Here is a 22,968-nt window from a genome sequence, read left to right as displayed (position 1 = left end):
TTTTTTTTTTTTTGAAATGAATATTTTCAGGCAGACATATTTTTCTGTTGTAGGAAGTAATTTATATACATCATTTAAATTATGATCACCAAATATCCAAGTGTCTGAATCTGTTATAAAATATTGCTTTAGGCTTATCAATTAGCAGGTTATTAAGCCTTTGAAATCAGTAGCATAGTAAATATAATGACAAGCGCATCACTTTCTAAAATAAGAAAAAAAAAGAGAGGAATTTACAAATTAGGATCCACATTCAGGCTAACTGGGCAGGTAGCTAGGTGATGGAAACCAAAGCGTCCCTAGAACATTTTAAAAAACGCTTTACTTCTTTTGAAGACTGTCATATTCTAGGGAAAAAAAAATCCATAATAGGCTATGTATAATTTTTTCCCCCTGAAACATAAAGTCTAACTTCACCTGCACTGTCAGAGAAGCAGGTTTTTTAAACCAAAGGAGATCAGCGCTCCAGGGTTAAACATGGAGACAGTACTTTATGTGCTCACTTTCTTTCCTGGGCTTCCTCTTCACTCTACTGCAAACATAGATTTCTGCACAGCCGTTGTTCACATACACGGGGCGAGGCTGGGGCACAGAAATCCTCAGAACTATTTATCTCTTAAGGTTTCCTTCAGAGACAGAATGTCGTAAATGATTCCACCTCACTCTGCTGCATACTTTTCAGAGGCATGCCAGAAAATATCTAAGCCAAGGACACCCCTCTAACGGCTGAATGAAAAAGAGGCAGTTTCTCCACTAGGAATTTCCTTGAGCTCAGAATCAAGTTCAATATTAATTCTTTGTGCAAGATTCTTCAATCAGAAAATTTCAAAAAGGCTTTACCTTTCCCAGAAGCCATACGGAAAGGATATTAATCTTACTTCACAAAATATTAAAAACTTCTGTAAATAAGAAATACCAAAAACAAAGTCAAAAGACAAATTACAAAATGAGAAAAATACCTGAGAAGTATATTACAAGGGGTTAATTTATTTCAAGTATAATAGCATTTACAAATTGAAAAAATAAGATGACCTGAGCTCACAGTTTGCAGAAAAGCAATAAAATGGCTGATAAACATATGAAATCATCAACCTCAGTCATTACTCAACACAGGCCACTTGAAACAATGAGGTACAGCTTTTTAACTGCCAGACTGGCAAAGATGAAACTCTTTGACATCATGCAGTGCTAGTGAAGGTGTAGGGAACATGCGCTCAAACTACTGGTATAAATAGAAATCTATAAAACCTTCCTGGGGGCAATTTGACAGTATTTCATTAAGAAAATATACACACATATTTTGATCCAGCAATTCTACTTCAAGAAATGGATCCCATAGTTATCTTAGTAGCTATGTGCAAATATGCAGGAGGAATAATATATATTGCATCATTGTCTCTAACAGCTAAAAATGAGAAAACCTAAATGTCCATTAATAGCAAAGTGATTAAATTATAATACATCTATAAAATAGGGTCCTAGGCATCCCTTGAGAGAATGAAGTAGAACTCTGACATATTAAAAAATGAACAAGGTTTACAAGATACATATAATAGAATTCCAACAGCATTAAAAATAAAAAAGAAACACAATGTGTGCACATTTGTATGTAATGTATATACTCATATATGTAATCAAACATTCTGGAAGATACATAAACTGGTGAGTGGGACTGGGTGAGGGTAAAGAGAAGGCTGAGACTTTCACTTCTCAATTCATATTTCCCTGCATAGTTTGAATTCTTTTTACCATTATGTACATGTTACTTTAAAAATATAATTTAGAACACTAGCTAAAGATGAATTCATTTTAATCAAAAGAACAAGTCTATACATCATGTAGGGTACCCGCCGTGAAAAAACCCTGAAGGAAACAGTTGGACTACCAGGGACCTGGTTGGTGTCTTTCTGATTTAATACAAGTGGCATTTGAAGGTAATTCATAAGAAATTTGTGCTTTCCCATCAGGATGCTAAAAATCAAGGCAGTAAGTGAGGAAATCCATATTCTAGTCTACACTATTAGGACATTTCTTTAAAAAAAAAAATTTGAACAGACATTCTGATACCACCTTTTAACATATCTTAGGGTTTTGAGTATGGGTAGGCCTAGCTAGTGAAAACTATTTCACTGTGAAAAACCTCAACAAACAGTTTAGAATTCCAACCAATTCTTCTAAAAAGCAAAAAAGTACCTCTTATATCCTAATATTGTGAGGGATGGGGGAAATGTATTCATTACAAAAGAGGTCTGGTGATATAAATGTGTGTAATTCGGTGCATTAAAAATTATACAGTCCAGGGCTTCCCTGGTGGCGCAGTGGTTGGGAGTCTGCCTGCTGACGCAGGGGACGCGGGTTCGTGCCCCGGTCTGGGAAGATCCCACGTAACGTGGAGCAGCTGGGCCCGTGAGCCATGGCCACTGGGCCTGCGTGTCCAGAACCTGTGCTCCGCAGCGGGAGGGGCCACAGCAGTGGGAGGCCCAGGTACCGCAAAAAGAAAAAAAATTATAGAGCCTGAAAGACAAGTCAGCCTGAAGTCTGCAGTATAAATTTTAAGATAAAAATGTAAGCTTTTTCCACGTTACATGCTCTGTTTCAACAACGGTTACATGGAAGACTTTCCCGCTGGGCTTTGTGTAGGGCTGTCCCCTTGTACTCACCTGTCAGGCTGTCTGGCCGAGGTGGAACCATCCTCTCGTAAATGTCATACTGCTGCTGTCCAAATTGTTCCATGTCATGAACAGTCCTTTGCAGTGAAGGTCCCAGATGCTGCGGTACGGCGGTCATCCCTGAGCGTTTGGGGGATAATGACCCCACCTGGCCTTGGGATGGGGAAGCTACTCGAGTCTGTACATCCGTCAGGGTCAGTGGGGACCCCACTCTGGTGGTCGTTTGGTACTGAGGGGTTGGTCCGTTGGGACTGGAGGTCTGCCGGGAGGTGACCGACCCAATCCGACGTACAGCTGATGGGGAGGCGGGTCTCTGTGCAGAGTACGGAGAGGCTGCCCGCTGAGCAGGTAATGTGGTGGAGGAGTATGCACTGGGGTTCAGTGGTCGGGAGTCGGTCACTGATGGAGAGCCGAATCCACTACCAAGAGAAGTTCTCAGTGACCCCCTTGAAGGAGACACGCCTGTGCTGATAACATAAGAAGGAGACTGTGCTCTAGATGGAACTGAACTAACTCTTCTCATGGCCCGATTGGCTACTGATGGCTGATGAAAGGGGGAGAAAAGAGAATGGTTTATCCAGGGTTGTGTGTCCATTGTCATTACACAAAAAAATGTACATAGCTCACTATAGAATGTGAATTCACTATTTATTTTAGGCATCTAAGTTTCTTTTCCTTTTTTTGCTGTAGAGCTGGATCTTAATTTTTCCTTATTCTGTTTTTCTTGTTCTACTATTTTGTTTTTTTGGTGGTGGTTTAATCTCCAACTTTCCCCTTCAGAACACTAAAACCAACCAGTAAGGAGAGATCTAAAGACATTTAATATTCTTTTTTTCTTTTGTCTTTACATTATTTTACCCTTTGCCTACACATTTTCTACAACACATACTATGCTGTATTGCAAGTGTGAAGGGTCACTGGACCACTGTACTTATTTTGTACCCTGCGAGTCAAAGTTTGGCTAAGTTAACCCATTTGTGTAAAACAAAAACAAAACAAACAAAACAAAACTTTTTCAATATCTTAATCTAGATAAAGCTAGAGCAGTATCTATAACTGCCTTTATAACTGTCTTTATGGGTTGGCCCCATTAACAAAAAGAAGGTTCTTTCAAAGTGGAATAACTGAACGTTTGGATAGGGCCTGTGCTCTCAGCTCTCCTCTGTGAGTGCTGCATTAGTGCTTTAGCCAAATCTATCTTTTCTTTTAGCTTAAGTGTGGCTGCTAGTGATTTCAGCCATTTCTTTCTACCTCCTTTGATTTATAAGCTCTTGTCTTAAGCTGGTGGATCAAAAGAGATGCAAATACAAGTACCCTCAATCTGTTCCAGCAGGAGGTATGCTCAAAATCTCTGCTGAGTTCTGGCCAGCTGCAAATGACCAGACTGGGAAATGAAGAACATCTCTGCCAGGGCTAGTCCTTCTATGAATCCATAGAGTTTTGCAAACACTGAGTCTCAGATCCTTTTCTTGATGCAGGACAACAATGAAGAAGAATGGTGGCTGGACTGAGGCAGTGGGTTATAAGCTCAGGACCAAGGTTTTTCTGTATCTCCTTAGTGACTACTAGAGTACAGCTGTCATCAACCCCCTTTCACTTTTAGTTGGGGCAATAAAGGAAGAAAAGGGATGAGTCACAGACTTTGTATACTCTTAGATGCCATAAGAAGAAACATGTTTTGTCTCCACGTGTCATAAGCAGTTGGCTGGCTGAAACACCTGCTCTGAGAACACTTGGGTGCTCAAACTCAACAATTCTGGGAAGGCAATAGCCATGGAAAGGAGAAGATCTGGGGAGGGAAGGTGACTGAAAATAAACAATAAGGCAAGAAAGAGGGAGTTTAAAAATTAGTTGGCAGGAGAACACACAGTGTGCCTCAGGCTGTTACAACACCATGCCGGCCTCTGCCAACGAAGCCTCGCCCTGCATTCCAATTATAACTACCGTACCTCTCCATCCCCCCGCGTGAGTGAGCGAGAGCCCCCTAATCAGCCGCTGCTTTAACCCCACCCAGTCTGGGCGGGAACAGAAGCCTGAGGGTGACCGACATGCAGAGATGGGACCAAAACCAAAGTTGAAACCCAGGAGCTGTGCGAACAAAGAGGAGAAAGGGAAATTTCTCTGTGCAGCCTCAGGAGCAGTGGATAAAATCCCCACAATCAACTTGAGGTACCCTGCACATGTGGAATACCTGAATAGACAATGTGTCAACCCAAAATTGAGGCAGTGGACTTTGGGTGCAACTGTAGACTTGGGGTTTGCTGTCTGCGACTGACTTGTTTCTGATTTTTATGTTTATCTTAGTATAGTTTTTAGTGCTTGTTATCATTCGTGGATTTGTTTATTGGTTTGGTTGCTCTCTTCGTGTTTTTCAAATTGCTTTCTTATTTTTAAATTTGAATTATTTTCTATTATTTTATTAATTATTATTTTTCTTTCTTTTTTTCTCCCTTTTCTTCTGAGCCATGTGGCTGACAGGGTCTTGGTGCTCCGGCCTGGTGTCAGGCCTGAGGCTCTGAGGTGGGAGAGCAAAGTTCAGGACACTGGACCACCAGAGACCTCCTGGCCCCACATAATATCAATCGGCAACAGCTCTCCCAGAGATCACAGTCTCAATGCTAAGACCCAGCTCCACCCAACGGAGAGCAAGCTCCAGCGCTGGATGCCCCATGCCAAATAACTAGCAAGACAGGAACACAACCCCACCCATTAGTAGAGAGGCTTCATAAAATCATACTAAGTTCACAGACACCCCAAAACACACCACTGGACGTGGCCTGCCCACCAGAAAGACAAGATCCAGCCCCACCCACCAGAACACAGGCACCAGTCCCCTCCACCAGGAAGCCTACACAAGCCACTGAACCAACCTCAACTATTGGGGGTAGACTCCAAAAACAACAAGAACTATGAACCTGCAGCCAGCGAAAAGGTGACCCCAAACACAGTAAGTTAAGCAAAATGAGAAGACAGAGAAATATGCAGGAGATAAATGAGTAAGGTAAAAACCAAACAGACAAAATAAATGAACAGAAAATAGGCAGTCTACCTGAAAAAGAATTCAGAGTAATGATAGTAAAGATGATCCAAAATTGTGGAAATAGAATGGAGAAAATACAAGAAACGTTTAACAAGGACCTAGAAGAACTAAAGAGCAAATAAACAATGATGAACAACACAATAAATGAAATTAAAAATTCTCTAGAAGGAATTGATAGCAGAATAACTGAGGCAGAAGAACGGATAAGTGACCTGGAAGATAAAATAGTGGAAATAACTGCTGCAGAGCAGAATAAAGAAAAAAGAGTGAAAAGAATTGAGGACAGTCTCAGAGATCTCTGGGACAATATTAAACACATCAACATTTGAATTGGGTCTCAGAAGAAGAAGAGAAAAAGAAAGGGCCTGAGAAAATATTTGAAGAGCTTATAGTTGAAAACTTCCCTAACATGGGAAAGGAAATAGTCAATCAAGTCCAGGAAGCACAGGGAGTGCCACAAAAGAAAAATCCAAGGAGAAACACACCGAGACACATAATAATCAAACTATCAAAAATTAAATGCAAAGAAAAGATATTAAAAGCAGCAGGGGAAAAGCAACAAATAACATACAAAGGAATCCCCGTAAGATTAACAGCTAATCTTTCAGTAGAAACTCTGCAAGCCAGAAGGGAGTGGCAGGACATACTGAAAGTGATGAAAGGGAAAAACCTACAACCAAGATTACTCTACCCAGCAACGAACTCATTCAGATTTGACAGAGAAATGAAAACCTTTACAGACAAGCAAAAGCTAAGAGAATTCAGCAGCACCGAACCAGCTTTACAACAAATGCTTAAGGAGCTTCTCTAGACAGGAGACATAAGAGAAGGAAAAGACCTACAAGAGCAAACCCAAAACAATTTAAAAATGGTAATAGGAACATACATATTGATAATTACCTTAAATGTAAATGGATTAAATGCTCCAAACAAAAGACACAGACTGGCTGAATGGATACAAAAACAAGACCCATATATATGCTGTCTACAAGAGACCCACTTCAGACCTAGGGACACATACAGACTGAAAGTGAGGGGATGGAAAAAGATATTCCATGCAAATGGAAATCAAAAGAAAGCTGGAGTAGCAATTCTCATATCAGACAAAATAGACTTTAAAATAAAGATTATTACAAGAGACAAAGAAGGACACTACATAATGATCAAGGGATCAATCCAAGAAGAAGATATAACAATTGTAAATATTTATGCACCCAACATAGGAGCACCTCAATATATAAAGCAAATGCTAACAGCCATAAAAGGGGAAATTGACAGTAACACATTCATAGTAGGGGACTTTAACACCCCACTTTCACCAATGGACAGAACATCCAAAATGAAATTAAATAAGGAAACACAAGCTTTAAATGACACATTAAACAAGATGGACTTAATTGATACTTATAGGACATTCCGTCCAAAAACAATAGAATACGCTTTCTTCTCAAGGGCTCATGGAACATTCTCCAGGATAGATCATATCTCGGGTCACACATTAAGCCTTGGTAAATTTAAGAAAATTGAAATCATATTAAGTATCTTATCTGACCACAATGCTATGAGACTAGATATCAATCACAGGAAAAGAACTGTAAAAAATACAGACACATGGAGGCTAAACACTATGCTATTAAATAACCCAGAGGTCACTGAAGAAATCAAAGAGGAAATCAAAAGATATCTAGAGGCAAATGACAATGAAAACATGACAACCCAAAACCTATGGGATGAAGCAAATGCATTTCTAAGAGAGAAGTTTATAGCAATACAATCCTACCTCAAGAAACAAGAAAAATCTCAAATAAACAGCTTAACCTTACACCTAAAGCAATTAGAGAAAGAAGAAGAACAACAACAAAAACCCCCAAAGTTAGCATAATGAAAGAAATCCTAAAGATCAGATCAAAAATAAATGAAAAAGAAATGAAGGACACAATAGCAAAGATCAATAAAACTAAAAGCTGGTTCTTTGAAAAGATAAACAAAATTGATAAACCATTAGCCAGACTCATCAAGAAAAAAAGGGACAAGTCTCAACTCAACGGAATTAGCAATGAAAAAGGAGAAGTAACAACTGACACGGCAGAAATACAAAGGATCATGAGAGATTACTATAAGCAACTATGTGCCAATAAAACGGACAACCTGGAAGAAATGGACAAATTCTTAGAAAAGCACAACCTTCCGAGACTGAACCAGGAAGAAATAGAAATATAAACAGACCAATCACAAGCACTGAAATTGAAACTGTGATTAAAAATCTTCCAACAAACAAAAGCCCAGGACCAGATGGCTTCACAGGTGAACGCTACCAAACATTTAGGGAAGAGCTAGCACCCATCCTTCTCAAACTCTTCCAAAATAGCAGAGGGAGGAACACTCCCAAACTCATTCTACAAGGCCATCATCACCCTGATACCAAAACCAGACAAAGACGTCACAAAAAAAGAAAACTACAGACCAATATCACTGATGAACCTAGATGCAAAAATCCTCAACAAAAATACTAACAAACAGAATCCAACAGCACGTTAAAAGGATCATACACCATGATCAAGTGGCGTTTATCCCAGGAATGCAAGGATTTTTCAATATATGCAAATCAATCAATGTGATACACCATATTAACAAACTGCAGGATAAAAATCATATGATAATCTCAATAGATGCTGAAAAAGCTTTTGACAAAATTCAACACCCATTTATGATAAAAACTCTCCAGAAAGTAGGCATAGAAGGAACTTACCTCAACAATTACAGGCCATATATGACAAACCCACAGCCAACATCGTCCTCAATGGTGAAAAACTGAAACCATTTCCTCTAAAATCAGGAACAAGACAAGGATGCCACTCTCACAAATATTATTCAACACAGTTTTGGAAGTTTTAGCCACAGCAATCAGAGAAGAAAAAGAAATAAAAGGAATCCAAATCGGAAAAGAAGAAGTAAAGCTGTCACTGTTTGCAGATGACATGATACTATACATAGAGAATCCTAAAGATGCTACCAGAAAACTACTAGAGCTAATCAATGAATGTGGTAAAGTAGCAGGATACAAAATTAATGTACAGAAATCTCATGCATTCCTATACACCAATGATGAAAAATCTGAAAGAGAAATTAAGGAAACACTCCCATTTACCTCTGCAATGAAAAGAATAAAACACCTAGGAATAAACCTACCTAAGGAGACAAAAGATTGCGGGCTAATCGGCGGTGTTTGCGGAGGCTGGCGTTTAGGATGTCTCTGCTAGTTGCTGCTTTTGGTGTGAAAAATGCCTGGTCTGGCGGCCACAAGCCCTGCCCCATCTGAGTCGCAGGAGAAGAAGCCTCTGAAGCCCTGCTGTGCCTGCCCAAAGACCAAGAAGGTGTGTGATGCGTGACTGAGAAAGGACAAGAGAACTGTGGACACCTAATGGAGGCCCACAAGGAATGCAAAAATTTTCTGCATGCAGAAAACTATAAGACACTGATGAAAGAAATTAAGGATGATACAAACAGATGGAGAGATATACCATGTTCTTGGATTGGAAGAATCAACACTGTGAAAATGACTACACTGCCCAAGGCAATCTACAGATTCAACACGATCCCTATCAAACTACCAATGGCATTTTTCACAGAACTAGAACAAAAAAATCTCACAATTTGTATGGAAACACAAAAGACCCCAAGTAGCCAAAGCACTCTTGAGAAAGAAAAACAGAGCTAGAGGAATCAGGCTCCCTGACTTCAGTCTATACTACAAAGCAACAGTAACCAAGACAGTATGGTACTGGCCCCAAAACAGAAAATATAGATCAATGGAACAGGATAGAAAGCCCAGAGATAAACCCATGCACATATGGTCACCTTACCTTTGATAAAGGAGGCAAGAATATAAAATGGAGAAAAGAATTCTCTTCAATAAGTGGTGCTGGGAAAACTGGACAGCTACATGTAAAAGAATGAAATTAGCACCCTCCCTAACACCGTATACAAAAATAAACTCAAAATGGATTAAAGACCTAAATGTAAGGTCAGACATTATAAAACTCTTAGAGGAAAACATAGGCAGCAGACTCTTTGACATAAATCACAGCAAAATACTTTTTGACCCACCTCCTAGAGAAATGGAAATAAAAACAAAAATAAACAAATGGGACCTAACGAAACTTCACAGCTTTTGCACAGCAAAGGAAACCATAAACAAGACAAAAAGACAACCCTCAGAATAGGAGAAAATATTTGCAAATGAAGCAACTGACAAAGGATTAATCACCAAAATATATAAGCAGCTCATGCAGCTCAATATCAAAAATACAAACAACCCAATCCAAAAATGGGCAGAAGACCTAAATAGACATTTCTCCAAAGAAGATATATAGCTTGCCAACGAACACATGAAAGGATGCTCAATATCACTAATCATTAGAGAAATGCAAATCAAAACTACAATGAAGTATCACCTCACATCGGTCAGAATGGCCATCATCAAAAAATCTATAAGCAATAAATGCTGGAGACAGTGTGGAGAAAAGGGAACCCTCCTGCACTGTTGGTGGGAATGTAAATTGGTACAGCCACTATGGAGAACAGTATGGAAGTTCCTTAAAAAACTAAAAATAGAACTACCATACCATACCATATACCAGCAATCCCACTACTGGGCATGTACCCTGAGAAAACCATAATTCAAAAAGAGACATGTACCACAATGTTCACTGCAGCACTATTTACAATGGCCTGGACATGGAAGCAACCTAAGTGTCCATTGACAGATGAATGGATAAAGAAGATGTGGCACATATATACAAGGGACTATTACTCATCCATATAAAGAAATGAAATTGCGTTATTTGTAGTGAGATGGAGGGACCTAGAGTCTGTCATAGAGAGTGAAGTAAGTCAGAAAGAGAAAAACAAATACTGTATGCTAACACATATACATGGAATCTAAAAAAAAAAAGGTTCCAGTGAACCTAGGGGCAGGACAGGAATAAAGACACAGAAGTAGAGAATGGACTTGGGGACACGGTGAGGGGGAAGGGTAAGCTGGGATGAAGTGAGAGAGTAGCATTGACATATATACACTATCAAATGTAAAATAGATAGCTAATAGGAAGCAGCCATGATGCACAGGGAGATCAGCTCGGTGCTTTGTGACCACCTGGAAGGGTGAAATAGGGAGGGTGGGAGGGAGATGCAAGAGGGAGGGGATATGGGGATATACGTATACATATAGCTGATTCACTTTGTTATACAGCAGAGACTAACACAACATTGTGAAGCAATTATACTCCAAAAAAGATGTTAAAAAAGAAAAAACAAAACAAAACAAAACAAAAAAATTAGTAGGCAGTTGGAAAATTAAAATCTGTACTTGGGGTTTCCTAATAGTGTTAAAGATAATTTTAAAAATCCCACACATAAGCTGTTTACTATCAAAATGGGATGACACTTGGCCCAGATATCTAGAAATTGTGTTCCCCAGAATACATGCAAGTTCAGTTTTAAAGACGGTCTTGCAATCTCCAGGAACAAAATTAACTTACTGTAAGCTAAAAAATAAATAAATAAATTGAAAAGGTCTCATGGCCACTCTTAGGGGCAAAATAGACAATCTGTGTAATTAATTATTATTCGGAAGTGTGACTTTAGACCTGCCAACATAGAAATTCACCTAAGCAGATGAACTCCTGTAAGCATTTAGTCCGAAGTTTCCCAGTGTTTCATCAGAGCATCCCTAACAGCAGACGAGTAAATGTACCATCTGAGGAATGGAGCTGGTGCAGAGGGGTCTGCAGCTGGAAGTAGTTTGCTATGGGCACAAGATTTCCTGTCTTACCTTAAAATTCATGCACCATATTTGTGTTTGTTTTAATACAGAAATGTTTCTTTTTTTTTTTTGTGGTACGCGGGCCTCTCACTGTTGTGGTCTCTCCCGTTGCGTAGCACAGGCTCTGGACGCGCAGGCCCAGCGGCCATGGCTCACGGGCCCAGCCGCTCCGCGGCATGTGGGATCCTCCCGCACGGGGGCACGAACCCATGTCCCCTGCATCAGCAGGCGGACTCTCAACCACTGCGCCACCAGGGAAGCCCCAGAAATGTCTCTTAATACTTAAAAGTTTCCCTTAAATTGCTGAGCCAAAGTTGTTTTGTGTTTCTCCTTTGGCATTGCGAATGCCGGCCCACTGCTGTGTGTACCTTCAGGGCTTCCTGTATCGCATTAAGAGAAGCTTAGGGTTCGCCTGACTTCTTTGATCATCTTGCCATTTTTCAGCTCCAGAGAAATCACGGAGGTACTTGGACAGAGAGATCCTCACTAGTTATTGCCACTCGGGACTCCTATTACTTTTATTAATTCTGGCATATGCTGGTGGACTGAGGTGAATAAAGTGGCAGTGAGTGAGGAGTTAAGGAGTTTTTGTAAATACATATGCATTATTATTTTTGACTATCAAGTAAGAAAACCTTAACAGAATAGTTATGCTTCTATATAGTAGCTCCCTATCGGCAGGAATATCTATATTCTAGCAAAGCAAATTAATACGTTTTCAGAGAACAATTCCAATGATGAAGGCGAAAACTTTGGTTAGAATGGGCCAGTCCCATTTTGTGCAGGTGTGGGAATAGTGCTTTGCCCTCTAGAACTCTTTACAGCATATTTTAGCTCTAGTATTTTTAGGAACTCATAAACCCTCAGGGACTAGAACATTCCACCCAATCCTCTCACACTCTCCGTGGACTATTCCCCTCATGCCAAACTTGCTGCTTACAGAAAAATTACTCTCCAATGTCTAGAATTTATCAGAATTCATTAATAGGAACTAATGCAGTTTTAGATTTCAAGCGTAAAATTTCATCAACATCATGGACTCATAGTGTAAAATGAGTCCATTTTTTAAAAAAAGATCGAGATGTATTTGGCTTACCTGAACCAGTGTTTGTCCTTCAGCTCTTGAATTCCTCACCAGGTGGTTATTAGTTGATCCTATGAATGAATGTTGTGGCCTATTATCTGCCTTACTCAAGTTCTGGCTGTTGTGGAAACTCCCTGCTTCCTGGTATCCACTGTCGGAATAAGAATTCATTTGTGTTGAACTTCTTGAGTTACCCAATGATCCTGAAGGAATGAAACCAGCAGAATATATCTTCATTTTACACTTCTGATGCTCATTTTCAAAATGGAAACATTAAAAGCAAATCTAATACTTGAAAGATAATACAACAGACCCTCACTTTCATGGAGAGACGTCTGTTCTGGTGAGTAGAGGGTTCCTTGCTCTGGCTCTGTCCTGATGAGATAGTTATTGGGATGGACAGCGTCCGAAGCTCTAGGTTTGTTTACACCAGTATTTGGCACATCTGGAAGAAGATAAGTTTAATCAGCTAAACTCAATGAAAATAATACATAAAAACTTGCTAAAAGAAGGGTTCAGGTATTTGTCAGTAATGTCTTATAATCTTAATACAAGACTATTAACTCAAGACTTCATACAAGTTAATAAAAGACTATTTTCACCTTAAACTGCACATTTGGACTCTTTTCTATATGAAAGTGTTCCATATGCTCAGTTTATTAATATATTTTGCTAAATTTCATGAATGTTTTTCATCCTGATTACCAGCCACAAATTAACTTACATACTACATTAAATTAAAATCTGAAAACTGACCTTGTTACCCCTTGGAAAACTCACCTCTCAGGGTGAGTTCCTCCAAGAGGATTAACAGATGGAATGAGAAGGGTGACTATGTAAAAAAAGATCCTCCATATCTCAAACTATTGAAATGAAAACTTGCATGATATTCACATTATTGAGCTTGGTGATGAAACCTCTGAAGGTAGGGCTAGCTTTTTATGTCACATTTCATATCATCTAAAATCAAAGGAACTCTGTGCAGAGTTTTCAGAACTGCCAACAATGGAAATTTAAATTTCTTACCCATTTGCTTATTTTATTCTTATAGTCTTTACAAAATGAATATAGACAAATCTAACCTCATTATTGCTTTCTTTACTCAAATCTGTCTCGCCCATTACCTTGTTTTATTTTCAACTGCATCATTTTGCCATCTTGAACTTAAAAAACAAAACAAAACAACTTATCTTCTTCCCGATTCCAACCTCTTCTTTATGCTGTAAATTTAGGTGGTGTAGCTTTTACTGCCTTTTCCCAGTTCTAATCAAATATGTTCTCTTTCCTCTAGGTTCTTCAAAATATATTTGCGCATATTCTGATTATATTCATGACAAGTCTTTCTTTCCTCAAGTTTAACCCTCATGCTGCTAACAAACATTTTTTTTCAGGAATGCCACTTCACTCTCATTTTACAGATTTAAATTGAATCGGTATCACATTCTGAGTTTAACACACAATCCTAAGGATTGAAATTAGTCTTTCCTTTCTGACTTTCTTTCTTTAACTATTTATTAAGGCCCTACTATATGCCAGGCTCTAAGCATGCAGCTGAGAAAAGATACAGTGTTTGTGTGTCACCGTGCATGCACATGTTTGTGTTACTGTCGGGGGAAAGGAGCTTAGGAAAAATTTCCTAAAGGAAGTAATATCTAAGCAGTATCCACTTACCACAGGAGGCCAGTTTGCCCTTTCTTTATAGCACTTATCACCATCTCTCTCCACTAGACTGTAAGCTCAAAGCAGGCAGGGACTTTTGTCTGCTTTGTTTACTGTTGTATCCTCAGTGCCTAGGATAGGTGCATAGCACTCAGTAGGTGCTCAGTAAATATTTATTGAACAAACAAATTCCCAGTAAGAATAGCAGCTTCTCTTTATCGAGCACTGATTCATGCCTGGCATTGTGCTGTGGGCTTTACTTTATTGTGTTCAATAAGGTTTGTCTATGAAAAGCAAAGTAAAACTTTTAGGCATTGCTGATCAAGCTAGTTTGGAAAGGGAATATAGGGTTTACAGGAGAACTGGGATGCCACATTCTAAACCTTTAACTTGATGTCAGATTCAATCCAAGGTTTTGTTTCCTAGCCTCCAGAAAGATTTGCTGACATTCTTAATATAGGTTTTTGATGACCCTGTCTCTAGGTTTATCATTTGACATTACACTTCTAGGTAGCAGAACTCTGTGATAGTTCTGAATTCTTAAGTTTGGAATTTCAATACAGATTTCAGATTGTATGTGGATTCCCTGGTACACACGGAAACATGATCTAAGTCTGTATCAGGCTGATAATAGTGAAGAGTAATCTGCTTCATTTATAAGTCTTCTGTCTTTCCACAGTTCTAAACACTCTAACACAGCAATTCTTGAAGGCGTTTCATTCGGGACTAAGTAAAATACATAGTTTGCTAGGTTATAAGAGTTTTACAGGGGATGGAATGCCTCAGAGAAGCTAAACAAGAGAGGACCTGAAATCAGAGCTAGGTAGTAATCCACCTTTATTTCATCCAGGAACGGAACACCGGAAAATCACAAAGGAAATGGCAACAAACTATAGACATGGAAGCACCAATCTGGCAGTTTCAAGAATTGGCATAATGGAAAAGTGGGCCACTTTTAAAAAGAAAAAGACGTTTAGATAGCTCCTAGCTTCAGCTTTAGTACAAGATAAAACCTGGGATACCATTACATCAGAGCTCTTGGCTTGGAAACACTAGGTGGCATGCAGTGTCAGAATCTGAAAAATTATCACCATGGAAACCAAAACCATTAGAGTTCTGTGTATGTCTCTCTCTTTTTAACCATTAGGAGATATTATTTAAATAAGAAAATAAAAAGAGACACGCTAAAAATCTGTACTTCAGCAATTTTGTCTCTTTATCCAATGGAACATTTTCTCACAAACCAGGTGACAAGCAATTGTGCTCATTTACACTCTTTTCTAAGAGAAGCTATTTAAAATAATCTTGATGGGATCAAGATGGCAGAGTAGGAGGATCCTGAGCTCACTTCCTCCTACGGATACACAAAACTGCAACTACGGATAGAACAACCATGTCTGAGAATGGCCTGAAGACTAGCAGAACAGATTTTCTACAACTGAGGATATAAAGAAAAGTCCACATTGAGATGGGTAGGAGGGGAAGATACACGGTCTAGTCAGAACGCACACACTTAGTGCAGCAACCCACAAACGGGAGAGATATTACAACCGTGGAGGACCCCTGAGGAGCGAGGGACCCAAGTCCCACGTCACGCTCCCCAAACCAGGGGAGCTGCACAAGGACGACAAGCCCCCATAACGTCTGGCTTTGAGAACCAGCAAGGCTTAAGTCTGGAAGAGCCAGAGGGCTGTGGGAAACCAAGACTCTGCCCATAAAGAGCTCACACACAAACTCACCTGTTCCAGGTACCAGGGCAGAAGCAACAGCTTGAAAAGCATCGAGGTCATATGAGAAGGAGATTCACTGACTAATCTGGGGGTATGTGCCAGACAGCAGGTATCTGGTGGAACTTTCTTTGGGAATGGAAACACTGTCAGATGCCATTTTTCTTCTTTTCACTTTCCTTCCCCCTGGCTGACCTGTTGCTGGCAGCTGCCATTTCTGTTTCTCTTTTCTCAACCTAACTAACACTGTGCACCTTCCCCAGGTGTTCCTGAGGACCAGCCCTGCACAACCCACCTGCCCCAGCGGGCCCCTTTAAAGTGGTTCTCACTCTGCCCCAGCCAGTGGGTAGCCCCAGCCAGCACTGGCACCCCTCCAAAGTGGCTCTCACTCCAGGGAGCTAGCTCAGCATATCAGCATGTCTGCAACAGTTCCGGCTGGCCTTGCAGCCAGTTGAGCTGGGGACCAGCCCCACACATCAGTGTGCCTGCAGCAGTTGAGGAAAAACCTATCAGCTGGCTGGACCAAGGGGGTGAGCCCAGCCTACCAGAGTGCCTGTAGCAATAGTGGTCTAACCACAACAAGAGGGCACACACAGGGGTAGCCCTGGATATCCTGGCTCTTGTGACCAGGAGGAATTGTGATACTGGACCTCACAGGGGACTTTCTATATAAGACCACCTTTTCAGGAGAAATAGATGATATGCTTAATGCATAGAAACAAACACAGAGAGTTAGACAAATGAGGAGACAAAGGAATAGCTTCCAAATGAAAAAAACAAGACAGAAACTCAGAAAAAGAACTGAACAAAATGGAGATAAACAATTTACCGGGTGGAGTTCAAAATAATGGTCATAAAGATGAAGAATGGTCACTAGGATGAAGAATGGATGAACTCAGGGAGAACTTCAAAAAAGAGAGAGAAAATATAAAAAAGAACTAATCAGAATTGAAGAATAAAATAACTGAAGTCAAAAAACACACTAGAGGAGATCAACAGCAGATTAGAGGATGCAGAGTAACATATCAATGATATGGAAGACAGGATGGTGAAAATCACTGAAAAGGAAGAGCAAAAAGGAAAAAGAATTTTAAAAATGAGGATTGTTTAAGGGACTACTGCAACAACGTCAACTAACATTCACATTACAGGGTCTGTAGAAGGAGAAGAGAGAGAGAAAAGGACAGAAAATCCATCTGAAGAAACAATGGCTAAAACTCCCCTAACCTGGGGAAGAAAACAGATATCCAGATGCAGGAAGCACAAAGTCCCAAATAAGATGAACTCAAAGAGATCCACACCAAGACATAATTAAATGGCCATAGTTAAAGAGAGAAGAACAAAAAGTCACATACAAGGGTTAATATGCCATAAGGCAATTGGCTGATTTTTCAGCAGAAACTTTACCGGCCATAAAGGAGTGGCATGCTATAGTCAAAATAATGAAAGGAAAAACTTACGACCAAGAATACCCTACCCAGCAAGATTATCATTCAGAATTGAGAGATAAAGAGTTTTCCAAACAAGTAAAAGCTAAAGAAGTTCATCATCGCTAAACTGGTCTTAAGAAAATGTTAAAAGGACTTTTTTAAATGGAAAAGAAAAGGCTATAACTAGAAACAAACAAACAAATGAACAAGATGAAAGAAAAAAATAGCACTGGTAAAGGGAAACATTTAGTAAAAGTAGTGGATCGACCACCTAAAAGGTCAGTATGAAGGTTAAAGGACAAAAGTAGTAAAATCATCTATATCTAAAAGAATGAGTTAAGTGATACACAAAATAAAAATAAAATATGACCTCAAAAACACAAAATGTTCAGGGAGGGGAGTAAAAAAAGTAGTGCTTTTAGAAAGTGCAAACTTAAGTGACCACCAACTTAAAATAGACTGCTATATTCATAGGCTGTTATATATAAAACTCATGGGAACCACAAACCGAAAACCTGTAACAGATACACAAAAAATAAAGAGAAAGAAATATAAACATTACACTAAAGAAAGCCATCAAATCACAAGAGAAGAGAACAAGAGAAGAAGGAAGGAACATAGAAGAAGTATAAAAACAGCCAGAAAACAATTAACAAAATGGCCATGGGGTTTCCCTGGTGGCGCAGTGGTTGAGAGTCCACCTGCCGATGCAGGGGACAAAGGTTTGTGCCCCGGTCCGGGAGGATCCCACATGCCGTGGAGCGGCTGGGTCCCTGAGCCATGGTCCCTGAGCCTGCGCATCTGGAGCCACCGCTCCGCAGCGAGAGAGGTCACAATGGTGAGAGGCCCGCATACTGTAAAAAAAAAGGCCATAAGTATGTTCCTATCAATAATTACTTTTAATGGAAATAGACAACATGCTCCAGTCAAAAGACATAGGGTGGCAGAATGGATTAAAAAAACAAGACCCATATATATGCTGCCTACAAGAGACTCACTTCAGATCCAAACACACAAATGAAGGGATGGAAAAAGATGTTCCATGCAAAGAGAAATGAAAAGAAAGCTGGGGTAGCAATACTTCTATCAGGCAAAATAAAATTTAAAATACAGACTGTGACAAGAGACAAAGAAGGGCATTACATAATGATAATGGGATCAATCCAACAAAAGGACATAACTTGTAAACAGCTATGCACCCAACACAGGAGCACCTAAATACATAAAGGGAGATACTGACAGCAATACGATAATAGGGGACTTTAACACCCCACTTACATCAATGGACAGATCAACCAGACAGTCAATAAGGGAACATTGACTTTAAACAACACATTAGACCAAATAGACTTAATGTGTGTGTGTATACACACACACACACACACACACACACACACACACACACACACACACAATACACATTCTTTTCTAAGGCACATGGAACATTCTCCAGGATGGATCACATGTTAGGCCACAAAACAAGTCTCGATAAATTTATGAAGACTGAAATCACATCAAGTGTGTTTTCTGACCATAATAGTATGAAACTAGAAATCAGTAACGAGAAGAAAACTGGCAAAACCACAAACACCTGAAGGCGAAACAACATGCAACTAAACAACCAATGGGTCAATGAAGGAATCAAAGAAGAAATAAAAAAATACTTTGAGACAAAGTGGAAACACAATATTTCAAAATCTATGGGACTAGGCAAAATCAGTTTTAAGAGGGAAGTTTATAGTGATACAGGACTACCTCAGGAAACAAGAAAATTCTGAAATAAATAATCTAACCTTACACCTAAAGGAACTGGAAAAAGAACAAAGCCCAAAGTTAGCAGAAAGAAGGAAGTAATAAAGATTGGAGCAGAAATAACTAAAATAGAGACTATAAAAACAGTAGAAAAGATCAATGAAACTAAAAGCTGGTTCTCTGAAAAGATAAAATTGATAAATCTTTGGCTACACTCATCAAGAAAAACAGAGAGGGGACTCAAATAAATAAAATCAGAAATGAAGCAGGAGAAGTTACAACTGACACCACACAGAGGATTGTAAGAGATTACTTCAAACAATTACACGCCAACAAATCAGAAGAAATGGATCAATTCCTAGAAACACAAAATCTTTCAAGACTGAATCAGGAAGAAACAAAATCTGAGCAGACTAATTGCTAGCAATGAAATTAAATCAGTAATAAAAAAAAACTCCCAACAGACAAAAGCCCAGGCCCAGACTGGTTTCACAGGTGAATTCTACCAAACAAACAAACAAAACAAAAGAAAAGTTAAGACCTATCCTTCTCAAACAAATCCAAAAAACCCCATGCTTATATGGTCAATTAATTTACTACAAAGAAGCCAAGAATATGCAATGGGGAAAGGCAGTCACTTCAATAAATGGTGTTAGGAAAACTGGATAACTACATGCAAAAGAATGAAACTGGGTCACTTTTTTTTTTTTTTTTACACAACACGTACAAAAATAAAATCAAAATGGATTAAAGACTCAAATGTAAGATCTGAAACCATAAAACCCTAGAACAAGACATAGGCAGTATACTCTTTGACACCAGTCTTAGCAATATTTTTTTGGATCTGTCTCCCCAGGCAAGGACAACAAAAGCAAAAATAAACAAACGAGACTACCTCAAACTAAACAGCTTTCGTACACCAACAAAACGAAAAGGTACCCCACTGACTGGGAGAAGATATGTGCAAATGATATATATGTTAAGGGGTTAATATTCAAAATACATAAAGAACTCATACAAATTAATATCAAAAAAACCAAAAAACAAGAAATAATTCAATTAAAAAATGGGCAGAGGACTTGAATAGACTTTTTTTTTAACATCTTTATTGGAGTATAATTGCTTTACAGTGGTGTGTTAGTTTCTGCTTTATAACAAAGTGAATCAGTTATACATATACATATGTCCCCCTATCTCTTCCCTCTTGCGTCTCCCTCCCTCCCACTTGAATAGACATTTTTATAAGGAAGACATACAGATGATCAACAGATACATGAAAAGATGCTCAACATCACTAACCATACGGAAATATAAATCAAAACCACATGCGCTATCACCTCACAGCTGTCAGAATGGTTATTATCAAAAAGACAAAAATCAAGTGTTGGTGATGATGTGGAGAAAAGAAAACCCTTGGGTACTGTTGGTGGGATTGTAAATTGGCGCAGCCATGATGGAAAAGAGTATGGAGGCTCCTCAAAATATTAAAAATAGAACTACCATATGATCCAGCAATTTCACTTCTGGATATTTATCTGAAGAAAATAAAAGCATTAATTTGAGAAGATATATGCACTCATATGTTCACTGCACCATCACTTACAATAGCCAAATACGGAAGCAGCCCAAGTGTCCATCAGTGGATGAATGGGTAAAGATGTGGTATTCCCTCTTGTGAATATTACTCGGCCATAAAAAAGAATGAAATTTTGCCATTTGCCACAACACGGACAGACCTAGAGGGTATCATGCTAAGTGAAGTAAGTCAGACAATGACAAATACCATATGATTTCATTTATATGTGGAAGCTAAAAACCAAAACAGAAACAGACTCATAGACACAGAGAAAGAAATTAGCTCTCAAGGGATGGGTGTGGGGGGATGGTTGGCAAAACTGGTGAAGGGGCTTAAGAGGTACAGACTTCCAGTTATAAAATAAATAAGTCATGGGGACATAATGTACAGCACAGATGAACCTAGGGGCAGGGCAGGAATAAAGATGCAGATGTAGAGGACGGCCTTGAGGACATGGGGCGGGGGAGGGGTAAGCTGGGACGAAGTGAGAGAGTGGCACGGACATATATACACTAGCAAACGTAAAACAGATAGCTAGTGGGAAGCAGCCCCATAGCACAGGGAGATCAGCTCGGTGCTTTGCGATGACCTAGAGGGGTGGGATAGGGAGGGTGGGAGGGAGGCTCAAGAGGGAGGGGATATGGGGATACATGTATGCATATGGCTGATTCACTTTGTTGTACAACAGAAACTAACACAGTATCATGAAGCAATTATACTCCAATAAAGATGTAGTAAATAGAAAAAGAGAATATAATCAACAATATCCCAATAACTCTGTACAGTGACAGATAGTTACTAGACTTATTATGATCAATTTGTAATGTATATAAATGTCAAATCACAATGTCGTACACCCAAAACTAATATAATATTGTATATCACCTATGCTTTAATTTAAAAAAATAAATAAATAATCTTACACAGATCAAGTACAAATTGTAAGATACATTATTCCATACTGGTCACCCTAACAGTAAAACTTAACAGAATTAGAATCTCAATGCAAACACAAACGAAATCAACAAAATTATCCCCAAGTAATATGATCATCTGCCCTCTAAATGTTAGTATCTGTTTCTTATACTTTTATTTTTTATTTACTTACTTTTTGGCTGTGCCGTGTGGCATGCAGTATCTCAGTTCCCTGAACCCGTGCCCCTGCAGTGGAAGCCCAGAGTCTTAACCACTGGACCATCAGGGAAGCCTATGTTTCTTATAGTTTTAAATGCAATGCAACAGGATACAGAAAAGGACACAGAGATGTTAACTAGAACACTAAAATATTAAATCCCCATGTACCCCAAATCTAATTTGAAGACCTAAATGACTGGGTTTAGAGTACAGGGTACCTATTTTGTGCTTTATATTTCAGTAAATATAAAAGTTACAGTTTTACAAAGTTGGTTAAAGAGGTTTATTTAATATGAACTGTAAAACAACCAAATTCTATACTGTGAATAAGGTCTTCAGTCATTTTTCTACTTCTATAGTAGAGTCCAATGATAATGTATACCTACAAAGACAAAAAGATATACTGAAATCTCTTCTGAATCACTAAAAGGAAATTAAATTGTTTTCAAGATAGTTTTTGCTATTATTTACTGTTTCTTTGAAAACTTGTAATTCACAAATCGTATACACCCACATAAATGTATGTACACACAGCTACTATACCTCAGATATACAAACGGGTCATTTCCTAATTACTGAATAAAGTAAACCTTATTGTAGTGTGGTGTGTCACAATTACTAATTATGCATTACTTATGCAATCTTTCAAATAAATGTCTTTTAAAAACGTCTGCTTTGTGGAATGGAAGCAGATACTAGTCAAATTTACCAGAGAAACCCACAGAGACTTACAGGATGGGGTTCATCATTTTATGATCAATGCTGTAAACTACAATTAAACAGCTGGCATGCTGTTTAGCACAATCAGAACATGAAATTGAGAGATTTTTAAGAGTAAAAATGGCAAACAGAATATGAACACTACTTCTTTAATCTGGGTACTGAAGAACATGTGCTACCTTTTTGAAAAAATCACAAACATGTTTCCTGGGACACCAGAAATATACTATGGGAGATTTTCAAACATCAAATTAGCATCTTTCAAGAAAATGAATGTCTACAAATATAGAACTTGAATAAGCTTCAAGGTGGAATGAAATAATCTCCATCTGTGATTAAGAGTGGGAGATTTG

The 22,968-nt window shown here is 38.9% G+C and overlaps 1 protein-coding gene across 6 annotated transcripts in view; it reads right to left on the bottom strand.

The window, feature by feature from the left end:
* The window catches only part of PKP4 (plakophilin 4), a 169,104-nt gene that overhangs the window by 51,966 nt on the left and 94,170 nt on the right, over positions 1-22,968 (bottom strand). For 4 of the 6 annotated variants that reach the window (XM_065880987.1, XM_065880992.1, XM_065880988.1 and 1 more), the window contains exons 4-6: positions 12,931-13,062; positions 12,630-12,820; positions 2,661-3,213 (exon numbers count right to left, since the gene is read on the bottom strand). In XM_065880987.1, the coding sequence (XP_065737059.1) occupies positions 2,661-3,213; positions 12,630-12,820; positions 12,931-13,062 (876 nt within the window). The remainder of the gene's footprint in view (positions 1-2,660; positions 3,214-12,629; positions 12,821-12,930; positions 13,063-22,968) is intronic. The other 2 variants (XM_065880989.1, XM_065880990.1) reach the window with 1 other exon arrangement.

Source organism: Phocoena phocoena, chromosome 7 (genome assembly GCF_963924675.1).
Source record: "Phocoena phocoena chromosome 7, mPhoPho1.1, whole genome shotgun sequence".
NCBI classification, from domain to species: Eukaryota; Metazoa; Chordata; class Mammalia; order Artiodactyla; family Phocoenidae; genus Phocoena; species Phocoena phocoena.
This window is presented reverse-complemented; position numbering and strand designations above follow the sequence as displayed.